The sequence below is a fragment of the Pocillopora verrucosa genome, chromosome 4 (assembly GCF_036669915.1).
Source record: "Pocillopora verrucosa isolate sample1 chromosome 4, ASM3666991v2, whole genome shotgun sequence".
NCBI lineage: Eukaryota > Metazoa > Cnidaria > Anthozoa > Scleractinia > Pocilloporidae > Pocillopora > Pocillopora verrucosa.
In genome coordinates this window covers 28,954,285-28,969,852 of record NC_089315.1, presented here as the reverse complement: position 1 = coordinate 28,969,852, position 15,568 = coordinate 28,954,285, and the positions used below count along the sequence as shown (strand labels likewise).

The 15,568-nt window shown below is 37.9% G+C and overlaps 2 protein-coding genes across 2 annotated transcripts; both read left to right on the top strand.

Annotated features, from left to right (window-relative positions):
* The first annotated feature begins 15 nt into the window (after window positions 1-15).
* On the top strand, window positions 16-5,732 carry LOC131785186 (haloacid dehalogenase-like hydrolase domain-containing 5). The gene is made up of 9 exons (XM_059102026.2): window positions 16-93; window positions 210-553; window positions 734-846; window positions 1,470-1,566; window positions 1,996-2,032; window positions 3,093-3,267; window positions 3,375-3,420; window positions 4,097-4,233; window positions 4,376-5,732. Exons 2-9 carry the CDS (start codon window positions 227-229, stop codon window positions 4,728-4,730), a joined length of 1,287 nt encoding a protein of 428 aa, XP_058958009.2. The 5' UTR covers window positions 16-93; window positions 210-226; the 3' UTR covers window positions 4,731-5,732.
* Window positions 5,733-8,929: 3,197 nt separating this feature from the next.
* Window positions 8,930-10,581, top strand: LOC131785228 (Krueppel-like factor 16). Its single transcript, XM_059102075.2, has one exon. It carries the CDS (start codon window positions 9,251-9,253, stop codon window positions 9,986-9,988), a length of 738 nt encoding a protein of 245 aa, XP_058958058.1. The 5' UTR covers window positions 8,930-9,250; the 3' UTR covers window positions 9,989-10,581.
* Window positions 10,582-15,568: the final 4,987 nt, after the last annotated feature.

Here is a 15,568-nt window from a genome sequence, read left to right as displayed (position 1 = left end):
ATTTCCCATCATGCCATAGTTTTTCAAGATGGCGATAGTTGCCTAGCTGGGGTTCAATGTATCATTAGTTAGTCAATTCTTCACGTCTTACCGGTATTTTCACAATTTGTCTGTAGTATGATGAGAGAGACCTCTGAAATTTGAAAGAAAAGATTAACAGACTGTTTAATTCAAGTTGGAAGCTCTAACCTTTTTAATTTTTAATTTAGCGTCATCCGTATCATAGATGTCCCGTCTACACAATTTGTACGTAACATCTCGTCACTTCCTGCAGTCCTTCGCTCCAAAAATATCCGTACAACGGATTTTCGGGGCTCGTTTTTTCTGCGAGAATTCAACTCCAAGGCCTTCACCCAAAACATCGGCGCAGACTTTTGGGGTTTTGTTAGACATCGACGGAGTTCTTGTCAGGGGCCGGAACCCAATCCCCGGAGCGAAAGAAGCCTTGAGACTGCTTCAAAAGTCGGATGTTCCTACAGTTTTCTTGACAAATGGTGGCCTTGAAATGGAAAAGGAACTGGCGGAACATCTTTCAGATAGGATTGGCTTTGAGGTAAGTTATTAAAATATATTATTGGCGAGGAGTGGCTTGGTGAATCATGATGGCTTAGTAGATCGATAAGCGAAAGAAGGGTAGGGTTAGTAATTTACCATTTGAGAGGGGTTGCTTTGTTCCTCAAGGTATGTCTCTTTATTATTGTTTAACGGTGAAGAAATATTTTTTAACTTTTAGGTACGAGAAGATCAGATGATTTTATCACATACACCTCTAAAAATGTTTGATTGGCTTCACAACAAACATGTTTTGGTATCTGGTCAAGGAAGTGCTAAAGAAATTCTTGAAGAGTATCCTTTCACAATATATCTTGGGCACGTTGCTGAAGTTTCAGTGAGCTGGAAGATTAATAATGGTGTACATCTGTCCAAGAACAGAATATGTTTTCATGGGTTGATTGCAGACCAATGCTCCACATTCGCACTGACAGGCAAAAAAAAAATTGAAATTTCTGGGATATGAAACACCCATGATGTGTCAAATCCATACCAAAGTGGAACATATATATATCTCTGGGGTGGAAGAGGAGGGGAGAGTCAGGGTTCACTTAGACAAGTGCATTACACTATTGTATTTCTTAATGAAGTTGTTAAAGTTGTTCAAAGGGTGAATAGTGCTATACGCTAATTATTGGATAGCACACTACATTTTGTTAACACTTATCCATTGGATAGTGATTTATCTGGTAGATAGCGTTATCCACACCTTGAACAACTGGGCTCTGATGTTCAGGAACATCAATGAGCTTTATTGGCAATATGAGCTTTTTGATCAGCATGCAAACTATATCTTTTTCACCAAGTGTAGTGGAAACTAGGAGTTGTTTGCATGTTCATCAAAAAAGTCAAAATAAGACAAATCAAAGCAATCAAGGAGATGAATAATGCTACTTTCGTTAACTTACAAAAATAAGATATGGATTTACCAAGGTATCTGATGTTGAAGATGTGCGAAGAGCATATCCATTGCTGGACATGGTAGACAGGGAACGTAGATATGACTTTGCTTCTGTAAGTAAAAATAATTTATTCAAACAATTGTCTATCTGCCATTTAACAAATAGATTCCTTGTTGTTGTGTATCTGTTCAGTAATAGTCAGATCCACACAATGTCATTTAAATTGATAAGAACAAAAAAGTGGCACATGCAGTGCAACCAAATGTGTCCATGGCAACAGTCCAGAATCTTAATGCTTTTATCTTAAAAAATAACAAATGCTGTTAATGGTGACGTAATTTATGGGTTTGTCCTCCAAAATATTATAGGTGAGAATGCCATATAATATAATGTAAAATAATTGTCATGAAAAATGTTTCAAGATTTGGGAAATGCATTAGAAGTTATACTATGTTACCTTTTTTCCTTTACTTATAACCTAGCTTTTCTAATAACTTTTTAACAATAAAAGAAACTTAGTAGATTTTGCTCTTTTTTTCAGCTTGGTTATGCTCCTGAAGAATTTCCACCTATTGAAGGTAAGTTTTAAGTGAAAATTTATTTGTAAGGCATGCATGTGTATGAGTAGGCTATTCATTCACCTTTCCCATTCAGGTAGGCTATCCATGTCTTTTACTATAATCTTTTACACTGGAATTATGAAAAAGAATTACACTTTTAACTCAGGAGAAAAATGCCGAGGAATCAATGCTGCTGAGACAAGCTACTTCAGTTGTTATTTTGAATGTGTAATATTTTTCATTTCTCACAAATAAGTCTTATATTTCTGCAGCCATTGATTTATGATTATTATTTTGATTTTTACACGTATCATTTCTATACCAATATTTTCATACTTTATAAAAATTACACTGCCCTTTATTTACCATGTTTCACACCCCTTTTAACAGTGTGTTTTATTTACTTAACCCTTTAACTTCCAAAAGTGATTAACAAGTAACTTCTCCATATGGTATCCATACATTATCCAGCAAACAGGTAGTGAGATTACTCAAACTTATTAGGTACAAGATATTATCTTGATGGAATACCAAATTCTCATAACCAATTCACAAAGAAATGTAGAGCAGCTGGAGGAGAGAATTAACTATCAGATCCTGGGTTAAACCTTTGGATCAATATCAGTATCTGGGCAACTGCCCACCTACCCCTCCCCTAACCCAACACTAACCCTAACTTGTTATCAATCGATTGTTGTTGAGTTAGGGGAGGGGTAGGTGGGCAGTTGCCCAGATACTGATATTGATCCAAACCTTTTTCCTACAAGTGTTTTGTGTCTTGTATTTTCCTTTAGCATTGTTGTAGATGCTCAGAACTTGTTGAATAGATTATTCAAAATTAACTTATCTTGTAGATAGAAATAAGAGAGATGGTAAGTTTTTTTCTTTGTCTCACGCTCGTGACAAGACAAAAAACATGTTTTTTTTATTCCTTTATGAACTTATCTTTCAGTCACACAATGCAAGTTATTTAACCTTAGCCAGCCAAACTAACCAGGTCACAAAAATACCAATTTTTATCTGTAATAGGTAAAGTAATTTAATTACTTACATTATATTTCCTTTTTGTCCTATATAGCAATAGTATTGCTTGGAGAGCCGGTGAGATGGGAAACAAATCTTCAGTTGGTTATTGATATGCTCGTTACCAATGGAAGCCCATCATCTAGTGTGCTGTCTATACCAAGCCCCCATATTCCTGTAATTGTTTCAAATACAGATTTAATATACATGGCGGAAGTTTCATTACCCAGGTACATATAAAGAGTGATGATTTTGTCAGAATTGAAACATAAATTAGTTGTCAGTACTGATCTTAGCATTTAAAACTTTAACCTATAATATCATTTAAAAATTTCAGATTTGGACATGGTGCTTTCTTGCTTAGCTTGGAAAATCTTTATAAGGTGTGAAGATATCTGTTATTTATTTTAGCCCTTAAGGTGTTTGTTAAATGTAACCTAAGGACTGTTATAAAATTGATTGCTAGTGCCATGTAGTTGCTGTGGGCATTCCATAAAGGATGTATTGAGTAGATAGAACCAAACTGGTGTAAAGTACTACTATTGCACAGTTGTTGCTAGACATTTTAAAATTGAAAACACCTTCAAAGAATTTTTCATGTGAACAATTTGTGCATGTGCAGGTTTTTTAGGTTTTTTCAGTTTTTTGGTGAGTCACTTTGTAGAAGTTTATTCATTTGTGATTTGAAAGTTTACTGCTTTTCTGTGTGCTGTTGTTTTTTTGTCTGTTTCCTAGAGAGTTTGATATTTAGGAAAAATTATTGATTTCATCTCTAGATGTTGATTGGAGAATCATAAGATTCTTTAGTGTCACAGCCAGTTGAAGTTATAGTCATATGTTGTTTCAGAGAATGTTTTGTCTCTGAGCCATAGAGAAATCTTCCACCTCACCAGAAATTTGCCTTTTGCTATACATTTCCTTTTTTTAATGACTCTCATTTAAGGAGAACCAGATAGTCTGCTGTTGGATTGTAACAGTCATCGGATATAAAATAGTGATATTTTTCACTTGCTTGCATTAAAACATACTCCTAAAAAACTGTAATATTTTTGTTTCCAGAAACTGACTGGTCAAAAATTGGTTTACTCAGCATTTCTAGGAAAGCCATACTTAACAAGTTACCAGTATGCAGAATACTGCCTGAATCAAAACAGTGGAGGAGCATCTGGCAATCTGAGAACACTATATGCTGTTGGGTCAGTGCAAATGTACATGCATCATGGTGTAACATAGAACTCTATTACATAAAGCAAATGATGATGTATTCTGAAAAGAGACTCCATATCTTAGCTTGCCCATGTGTTATTCTCCATTAAATTTACTTCATTTTCATTTTAGTGACAATCTGGATACAGACATTTATGGAGCCAATTTGTGTCATGAGTATGTAAAGGTATTTGATGATGGTAGTGAAAATATTAATACTTATGAACATCAGCCAAATGACTCCTCAAGTCAACTGGAACAGAATACATTCAAATGGTTACCTGGGGTTAGGAAAGTAGAATCAATTCTTGTCCAAACTGGTGTATCAACTCAAGATAATGACAACCAGCCTTCAACCAAGGAAGATGCTCGCTATTTACATCGCGACACTCATTTTCATCCTCACTTAAGGAGAGCAAACCATGTTGTGGAGAATATTGCCCAAGCAGTTGAACTGATCCTAAAGCAGGAACAGATAAATTCCTAATAATGATGCAACAATGAATATGTATAAAATGGAGTGTTTGTAAAATTAAATACATTTATTCTTATAAATTCCCAGAAAAATGATGCAAAATATTTCATATATTATACTAACACAGTATTTTTGCAAATTTATAACTTGTCTTCAATGTAGGAATGGTAGATAGTAATTAATTAACTAGTATATAGAAATATACTGGTAATGTGTCCTAAGGTAACCTGCTTAGACTAATTTTAAAATTTCTACTCTACACCAAATTTCAGTGGGAATGGTTTTTGATTTGATTAATGGAGACAAAATAACATTCCAGTCGTGACTCATTTATTGCTTTAAAACAATTTACTTGTGTATTACATCTAGTTAAGTAACTTTTTTTCAAAGTTTCATTTGAGAAAAATAATGATATTTTCAATCTAGGATAGGGCTTTTTACTTTTATTTTCATAATGGCAATACTTAAAAAATTTATATATATATTTAGAAATTCAACCCACAAAAACACATTATCGTCAGATGATTACATTCTTAGCTTTCGAATATTCATAGAAATTTCATGTTTTCATTATTAATTTATTTAAGATGCATCATTGTTTTCAAAAATATATTGTATAGTGGTTATATTATTTATACAATTAGCTCTGAGTGTTGGAATTTTTTTTTAACCCTTTAACTCCTAAGATCTCATTAGTAATTCTCCTTACTGTCTGCCTTATAGTTCTTGTGATGTTAGTTTGGAGAATTTGGTATTGGATCAACTAATAATTCCCTAATTAATATTTTTCTATATTCTCATTATTTGTCTGCTTGACACTGTATTGATATTGTTAGGAGAAATTCTGTCTTGGTCACTCTTGGGAGTTAAAGGGTTAAGGACAGTGTTGTGTTTCACAAGGTTTTATTTAGAGGAAGATGTTACCTTAATTTTAATCTGTTTTTATTTCTTGGGATCACAATTTTGTGTTAAATATTTATTTAAACATGAAGAATAAATTGTTTTTAATATGCTGTGAAATATTTTATGATTACTTTGCTGCAATTTGACATTATGTAATACGTAATGGAAACTGTGCGATTATCAAAAACGCTTGCCATTTTGGCGGGACCACGGGCTGAATTCCGGAATCTCCTCGTCTTGGACGCGAAACCCAATCTAGTCCCCTTCTTAGAGGGATCGAAAAATGTAACGGAGCGATGTTAAACGCTCACGAAACGCAGAGTAAAACGCAAAAAAAAAAACGCGATAGCAAGAACAAAGGAAAGATGACGTTTAAATTGTCTAGACAAGATGCCAGTCTGTCTCAGGATGTAGGATGTACTAATTATTATCTCCTAATTGATATCCTCATGTTTCCCACACAGTTTGTTGTTGCCCATTTTTAAGTTTGTGCTGTTTCGTTTTTGTCGTAATTTTACCTGTGGATTTGTATACAATGACATGAGTAAAGAGACGCGACATGCTGTTGTCGAAATTATCTACTTAGCCAAGATCTTGAAAAGAGACTAGTACGTCATCTAAGAAGGGAAATCCCTTGAGAAGACGTTTATCAAAAGGTTACCTTTCTAAACACAAAGGTAGTGTAATGTTGTTAACTAATGCTACGATATCGAAAGATATGTCGTCGAAATTGTCGTTGTCATTTTCAAGATGCAACAGGCAGCAGAAATCAAACCAAAATAACACAGAAGGTATCTGAGAGCGCCAGGGTGTGCCCAATTTTGTTTTCTTTTTTCTCCATTTCGCGTGCTGAGATTGATACAGACACTTTTCGGGGTGAAATTTTGACCAAGGAATTAAAAGAATGCTTCTATTTTGGATTATGTGATGCATCTGAGACAATCAAAGCCTTGTTTACCATTAAAGTACCAAAAGAACATTTCCGATCTTAAACATCCATCATTTTAGCCAGAAAAAGTAATCACCCGTTTATTTATAGCAATAGAGAGGAATTTTCGGTGGTCTTTCATTCCACAGGGACGCCGCAAGAACGGAATTCTCCAGTCACCACATCTCTCCCATCCTCGACCTCGGGATTCACTCGTGAGAGAAGTACCTTCCACAAGCCTTGCGGAAAGCATATATCCAGTGTTGCTGATAGCATTTAAAATTATTAAAACGGCGTAACGTAGTGTTGGTTGGTTTCTTTGAACTGCCACACTACTTTAGAATGCTCCAAATGCTTTATTCTTCTACGTTCGGGTATTGCGTGACAAACTCTTCAAAAGACGGATTAAAAAAAGGCGCGCCGAGTTCATTGTTACAGTACTTACGTCACCGTCAAACAACTATTGCTTGTGACGATCACGAAATCTTTCGTTTCGACTGTCAACAATTGTGCACGCAACGAGTGCATCAAATAGGGAACAATTCATTAGGTACATTTACTTGCGTCGTGCATCTTTCTGATTGAATGTAAAAAAAAGGAAAAGGACAAACAATCAAACAGGCGAAAAAAAATTTAATGGGGCCAGTTAGTCACGTTTTGACATGAAAAAGCTGCACTCAGCTGCGCGGTTGGTAAAAGTGTTAATATGCAGTTGACAACTGTCAACAGTCGTGAACTGTCTCGATTTGCGTGTACAGTCTACGAAGGTTACTTTATTCCCACATATTGCTCTATTAACTCGAGACTGAGCTGATGCTTCCGATGATATCAATGAAGCAAATGTCTGACGCTCGAGTCGTTTACGCTGTCAAAGGTCGAGTAGATGCAAACATTTATAAACACGTAGAATTCAAAATGCATGAACTTGGCCTCTGTGAGACGCGTGGCGTGATGGATACATAGGTGTGTCGGAAACCTAGCGACGCAAAATTTTCAATTACCCCTTTATACAAGCTCTCAAAAAGTGTGGATGGTGAACATGTGAAGGTTATGAGATCGGTGCAATTGTGAAAGTTTTCAAATGAAGCACGTGTTATAGCCTAGATACTTGTGAATGGTCAATATGTGATTTTGTGGGTAGGAAGTCGAAAAACTTACTAATTTCCCTGCGCACAACTAGTGGGCGTATTTATGACATTTTGGCATTATGTCAAAGTTTGTATGCTCAAAGCGCGGCAGACTGATTGATACAATTATTTTCAGCAGATAACAATCGACGCCCAAATTTTACCTACAGCGATGTTTGCTTACTATTTGTAGGACTAATCGAGTTTTTGATGTGCGTAAAAGCCCTGGCGTTAAGCTCGATTTAACAGCAAAGTAGATCCCAAAGACAAAGTATTTTAAGAGAAAATAAAGGTTAATTGTGTAAATCGAACTCGGTTGGATCCTTTAGAGTCGCGTTGTCCCCTGATTAGCCTCTGACACTTAGGTAATATATGCGAGTGCATAGTTGCCATCATGATATTCTTTAAAAAGCTTCTCCACGTGCATCTCGATTTCGCACTTGATCGCATTCCACGTTTTAATTGTATTTGTTCCTCGGACTGTTGAATTACATTTTTTGCGGTCTATTTGCCCTGTTGCCGACACAAAGGGGTGCTACTGTTCCCTCTAAGCACCGACCTGCACCAGGTGAAATATCCGTTCTCTGGTTGCTAAGGTGTTTATTAACCTGCAAGGCAATTATGATAAACAAGGTAGGCGTGACATAGTTTGAGGTTTCTTCAATCAAAAGGGACAAGTAGGCCAGTGAACAACCACCAGCAACTTAAATTCTTAATTTTTGCAGAAGCCCACTATAAAGTCATCAAGATGATTTATTAGTTGTGTGACTTTCTGTGATTTTGTCGGAGGAATGACTGAAGCCATTTCAAATTCCCTTTCTCATTTTTTTTTTGTCTCCCTTGGGGGTTACCGGTGGCTCACGCCTTCTCTTTGAGGTGTAAACAAAATTGTTTTGCACGAAATCCGCTAAGTAAATGAGTGGCAAACACCGACGGACACGATGCTGTTCTCTTGAAGCACAATCGGCGCCCGTCTTCCGCTACCACGCAACCCGAAATCCGCAATCCATCAAAGGGCAACTCAACAAAGGAAATTTGAATTTCCGATATTTCAACCGGGGCACTTGAGAGGTCGTCGGATAAAAATATATATATTTATGTTTGTCAATTTCAGCACGTGTACTTTTTCGGTTATTGAACGTAGCGACCAATGGCTGTGCAGAGATTAGCATTAATTAGCTTAGCAGGATTTTGTTGGCCACGCCTCCCGAACTCGGAAACGGTTCTTTTGTTGTCAGAGAACGGAAACAAAACCCACTTTCAACCCAATCCAGCTGTTGCCGTCACTCGCAAATATTCAAACTCGGGGAATACGCACATGAATTGGTCATAACCTCCTACGCTGGTTCGCGTCAAGAACTGTGGTCCTTCTCGCGCTAATCTAATCAATTTGAGCTCTTGCTCGACTTTCCTTTTACCTTAGACACAGACTTCTACTATTGTGAGGTAATAGAGTTGTTCCTGTCGTAAAAAAGCGGAGAATCATCGAGAGGAAAATTAACCGGTGATTTTGTTGGGGATTGCGTGTGCCTATCTGGTGTCCAACAGCGTCGATTTGTAAAGTCTGAAGCGTAATGGCGGCTACTCAAGCTTTCTTTTCATCGAGCGTGGCTCTTGATACACTTTCTGCGGCGCGCTGTTTACTCGACATGTCAAAAATTTTTCCGAAGAAACCCGCGCCGGTGCACTCTGAGAACACGCCATCGTCTCCTTTGTTGATGTTCGCGAAAATCCTGGCCTCGATGGAAGAAGAGTGCTCGCTGATAAAGAAACATTCATGTCTTGGGAACACTACGAATCAGACATCGAACCTGAAGGCAGGAGCCGGCTTCGGAGTGCAGTTCAAGGAAACAGAGCGCGAAAAATTTGCGACTGCTGTAACCCCGAAGGAGAATGGTGGCGTTACAGGATACTGTAACGACGACACGCCCTCTGAACTGTCCACGAAACCAAAACAAAAGACCCGGCGCCGAAATTCACGCAGGAGAAGCGAACAGGAGAAGAAAATTCACGCTTGCCACTACAACGGTTGCGATAAAAAATACGGCAAGAGCAGTCATCTGAAAGCACACCTCCGTACGCACACGGGAGAACGCCCGTTTCATTGCACTTGGACTGGCTGCGAGAAAAAGTTTGCTCGCTCGGACGAACTCGCACGGCATTATCGCACGCATACGGGTGAGAAACGCTACGTTTGTGGCATCTGCAGTAAGCGTTTCATGAGGAGTGATCATCTCTCGAAGCACGCAAAAACGCATGGATTGAAATCCCGCAAAGAACTGGCGAGACCCACGAATCCAATGTTCTTTTGAAGTCGAACGCGGTGGGTACGCGTTGAAAGAAACAACTGTGCGAGAGTTCGCGTGCAATTTTAGTGTCAGCTGCAAAGAATGGTCTCCCGGTCGATTTCTGCGGCGAAAACTGTGTGATAAAGTGGAAAATCAGTAGGGGACATTTTATAATAGAAGTCCAATGATGTTATTTCAGCTAGTAGGTTCTTCAATTGCTTTTGTTCCCAGACAATTGTATTTGACATATTCTAAGAAGTTTACGAAAACGCAGTCCAATCGACGATTGATTTTAAATTCTTTTGGAACAATAGTCGGTGATTTAGGCTCATTTCATCGTAAATTTTAATGTTGGACATTACAGAATTAAAAAAATAATTTTGTAGATTGAAAAGGTGTTCATTACACCCTTTTATAAAGTATGAATAATTTTTTTTCGTAAACGACAAAGTTTTTAATCTAACGTGTGACACACCTGTGTTAAAATTCAGCTGGACTGAATAAACACGGGCTACCTTTCATTAGATCGCTTTGTTTGAAACTTGAAATGACAAGAAACCACGCACACCGAGGTGAATGTTTTAATAAAAATTTCCTTTATGATTGTATTACAATAATGCGTGAATAATTTTTACATCTTCCTCTTCTCGATCGCCTGTCACTGACGAAAGCTGAAGTTGTTTACTGCTGTCGACCTACACGCTTCCTGTTTCTTTAGCTTCTTACGCAATATCAAGCGCGCAACCTCTGTAAACAACTACCGGCATACGGCTTGAAATAGATATTACCATTCAAAGCCGTTGTTCAAATGAGGTTACCAATGCTGGTAAATTCTGTAATTAAGGTCTCTATCGGCTTTTTCATCTCACTGAACTTGTTTCTTCTTTACCTGAAGTGAATTTTTTTCTAGGCCTCATTGAACATGCAAATTTTCCTAATTTTGCGAGATGTCAAGGGCAAGTGGATGTATCTAAGGAGTGGTTACAACAACTACAGAGATCATGAATGGAACTGAGAACAGATATGAATGATGGGGTCGGATGAAACACAATTGCCTCATTTTAGATTGAGAAGTACTTGAATTCATGAACTCTACGATCTTAATGGTGGCACTTAACGTGATTTGAGGAAATGTTTTCAATTTTTTTTTCGATGGCGGCAAATTGGACACTTCCTCACTGATGCGTTAAAATTTGATGAGGTGGAAAGTCTTCATGAGAAAGAGAGTGATTTCTCTAGTTGAAAACCAAGTTAAGAAGTTCAAGCAGTTGCATTTGTAAGACGATCCTAACCTATGGGTTTTGTTTTCTGAGGATATAATACCCCTGACAGAACAATAGCAATTTGCCCCATGAGTGCAACCCATAGGTCCTTCATGGGTCACAGACTAGTATTCCTTCTCAAGAGAGATGAATGAGTTAGAAGCACACCTCCCTTGACAGAATTAGCAAGGTACATTTGAGCGGCTTTCTGAGTCTTTAAAAAAAACGAAGAGTGTAAGCTCGGAACCTTTAACACGAAATGTTCATTTTAGGCGCAACCTTAAGTTTACAATTCTCCTAGTTGTCTCTATGCAACGAACAGCTGCCGAATTTGAATGAACTAAACCAACGCGATATTTAATATGGCTCAATTATAATCAAATTACAACGAATTCCTAATTATTCCTAACAACAAGAAGACGCTGGGAACCCACGTAAAGCAACGAACCCTTTTTGTTGGTGAAGTCTTGTTCCTACGACGTTACATTTCTCTAGCTAGTTTCACGATGTCAATTAAGTGCTTTTCTTCCACTCTCAGCTATTGTTCCTTTCATTGTGCTAGACTGATAAACCCAGCTGCCACGCGCCGAGTTTCTTTATCCTTTAAAATCTCCATTGTCTTGAAAGGCATCCATTATTTAAATTGGCGAACTTTGTCCTACACGAAAATAAACTTCTCAGTGCCAGATCGCCCTCTTATGTTAAAAGTAGACACGTGTTAGGAAACCACTGAAATGCGTTTTCACAGATTTATTTTTATGTCCACTTCCGGTTGGTTGGTAAAAGGGCGGCGAAGGTGCAAATTATCTTTTGATTGATCAAACAAAAAATTTTAGGCGCGAGAATGATTAAGTATCACCTGGGACAGCCTTGTATACCTGAATTCAACAGGTGGCTTAATTCAGCGAGCGGTTTTGCTTGTCAAGTGGACAGGCCTTTTTCTAAACGAGTTCCATTCGAAAGAAAGAAAGGGTAGATAATCAATGTTACTTCTAGCACAAGTAGAACGCGTAACATTTTCGAAGCTCTAAGCAACGTTTGTGACGGCTGAAATAAGCTATAGAGAATGAATGCTCTCTTAATTTAAAATATGCGAATGTTTCATTACATTTTTGATTACGCCAGACCAATCTTCCAATAATTATGAATTTAACTAGTCATAGTTGCAATTTTTTATCTGTAATAGCCTTAGGAAGGACGTTGCCATGCAGGAATCTTTGTTTTCCAAGGCAATTAACGAAAGAAAAAAATAGAAAATGGAAAAAGAATCGAAATAGAAAGACGAAACTGGTCTGTACTAATAAAAAATCGATTACTTTTGTCAATGAGGGTGAATCATCGCCTGCTGTTATAAATTTGGTGGAGCTTTTATTGCAGTCATATCAGCTATGTGGGGTCCAAATTTTCACTCAATTTGTTTTAGCTGGAATTTTTTTAAACTCCTTTAAGCTTCATGGTAAGAACCAGGCCATTTTATTTTTAACGTAATACGTCCATAACGGAACTGCTGTGTTGCGTCGGTAGCTAGAAAAGTGAATGAGCACGTATCTCGCAATCTTGACAATCATCCATTTTGCTTCGAAGCAGCTTGCTAGCCGGCGCTTCGACGGAGGGCCAAAGCTGGAAATACAAACGTTTCAAGACTCGCTTCAGCAGTCTATCAACCTTCATTCATCGACTCCTGGTTGCAAGCAGACTATTGGTCAATAGAAAAAGCTCGGTTGATAATCATCTAAGTGATGAAATATTTATGCAACTTGCTGGTAGCGTTTAGTATTAGTAGTTCCACCAGTTCGCCACTGGAATAATTGACAAATTAGAAATTTCTTGCTAATTATAAATTGTGAGGTGACACATGTAGCGAATTTTAGTAAAGGAACGTTCCTTTACTAAGATTCGCTACATGTGTCGCATGTAAATAATTTGAATTCAGTTGTGTAGCTTCGGACCCCGGGAGTGCCTATTCAATTTACCTGCCCTCAGACCCAGGGCCCTGACAACGTAACAGTACATATAAATATATTTTTCTATCCATTTAACGTTTTTGAGTCTCAGAGAAACGTACAGCTATATTATTATTCAATTCTGAGTTAGAGTTTTGAAATCTCGTGATAGTTCTGGCGTTAATCACGTGATGCTCTAAGTGTGGATCGTGCAAGATCTTAGGGATTCAACCTCTGACCGGGTTAATCAGCTGTCTCCGAAACGGGCGCTTTTAAGAGAATTCAGCAGAGCCACAAGTGGACGAAAGCCGCGAGAATAGAAAATTTCTGCCTGCTCCATTGCCTTCGTTTCTATCGATTGCGAGTGCATGAAACAACGTCGATTACATAGGAAATTTCAAAATTTGCAGTATTTTGTTATCCTGTCACCAGTTTATCCTGTCACCAATTATTTTGAAAATAATAATCATTTCATCAACCCTGCAGCTGCTGTTCATTAAAAATAGTCTTTCAGGAGATTTAATACGTGCTATTTATGTATTTTTTATTTTTTACTTTTTCGAGTTTAATCGATAAACGCCTTTGATCCAAGTAATGCAAAAGGTTGGAAGGTTCTCCCATTGCACTCCCAAAATAGGCGCCAAAAATTTCCAAAACTCACCAGAGCGTGGAGAAATAGGCAACTAAATTTAGATTAAACCCAAGCGTGATCCTTCCAAAATTTAAGTCAATTTTCCGAAAACGGAAGCCTTAAAGTTTCTCTTTGCGGGGGTGATCTTCCTTTCTGTTAGACATGTGTTGAATCATTTCAGCTACCCGCCCTCTAAAAGTAAACAAAAGGCATACCTAGGAAACAATGGCAAATTACGTGGGAAATGCTTCTGTAGAGGAAATCCGCACCTTTTTACAGTTACATCACGTTTTCTTTTTCTTTTTTTTTTTTCGTTTGGGTGGGTCTATTTCTATCAACGAATATACTTCCACGAAGGACTGTCAGCTTCCGTGGCAAGCAAATGAGAGGTTTCAACATAGCTCAGGGGGTTTTCTTATTTATAAATTTCACCTGAAGTTAAAAGTGAAAACTGTTTGCCGAGAATTGTACCGTAGAAGATATTGAACAGTTCCATGCTTCTTACGAGGGGAGGGAGGGAGAGAGTGTGAGTGGGGAGCGTATTTGTCATATATTTTTTGCAAATTTAATGGCGGCTTTAAATCGGTAAACACGGTAGACTGTAACGCCGAAAATATTTTGAATGGGGCTGTATTTGGCAGGTGACTGAGGTTACTTCTGATGTTTGTCTTGGCGTGTGGTTTTTAGATTGACTATATATCCGTGTCGATTCGATCATGTTTCTTAAAGCAACGTTACGGAAGTTAAAATCGATCTAAGTCAAAGCGATTTTAACAAAAATAAGGGCTGATCGATCCATTGAATCAGGACTTGTCATACGGCAGAAGTCCATTTCTTGTCTGACAAATCGAAATAACCAGCCCACCATCGCCGGTCACAAACAAATTGACTCTAAGGATACATAATGTCTCGACAGATTATCCCTGCAAATCCACTAAACGGATTTTATCAGCTCATAGGTGAATTAGGTCCACGACTATTGAACAGAACTGTCCAAACATTCTAAGCAGAATTTCATCGCGTTTCAGGAAGAGAGTGATTCTTTTTTTTTTAATCCTCAGTATGAATCTTGGAGCCAACATCTCACATTAATTGCAAAAAGTTATACATCGGTGAAACAGGAAGACGACTCGGTGACCTATTCCAAGGACACCTTCGCGGCGGAATAAGAAATGACAAAGACGCATTCAAACCGGTCGCTAGACACTTTAATCTCCTTAATCATTCAAACAGCATATTGCAGTTTGCGGCCTTTCCCTACGTCTACGTAGTTTGGAAAGCCTCAAAACTCGTTCAAATCGGCAGCGTTAACCCCCTATGTATCAACGAGCTCTTCATCCAACTAATTTTTTAAAATTATTTTCTCGTCACCATGTTCCGACCAATAGTGTAGTTCCATTTTCTGCAGCTTAACACACACACAACCCACAACTCTTCCATTCGCCTTAACGAGGGGCTAACACTCGAAATTTCAGCCTTGAAACTCTTAACGGTGGCCAATTTAAGTCTTCAACCCAGTTGATAATGTCAAATTACCCTGAAACGTCACACTGTCTCATTTTAATTCGCAGCCATTGTCGGTTTTGTCACGCAATGCACTATCTTTAACTCCTTCCGACACGCGTGACATCCAAGGATACTCATGTCACTTTCGAAAGACGTGATATCTTAACTTTTGTTTACTGTCTGACATCACATCAAAACAAGACATAAGAAGACAGATTAGGCCAATTAACAGATAACACTCAAAGAAATGACCCATCTTAGG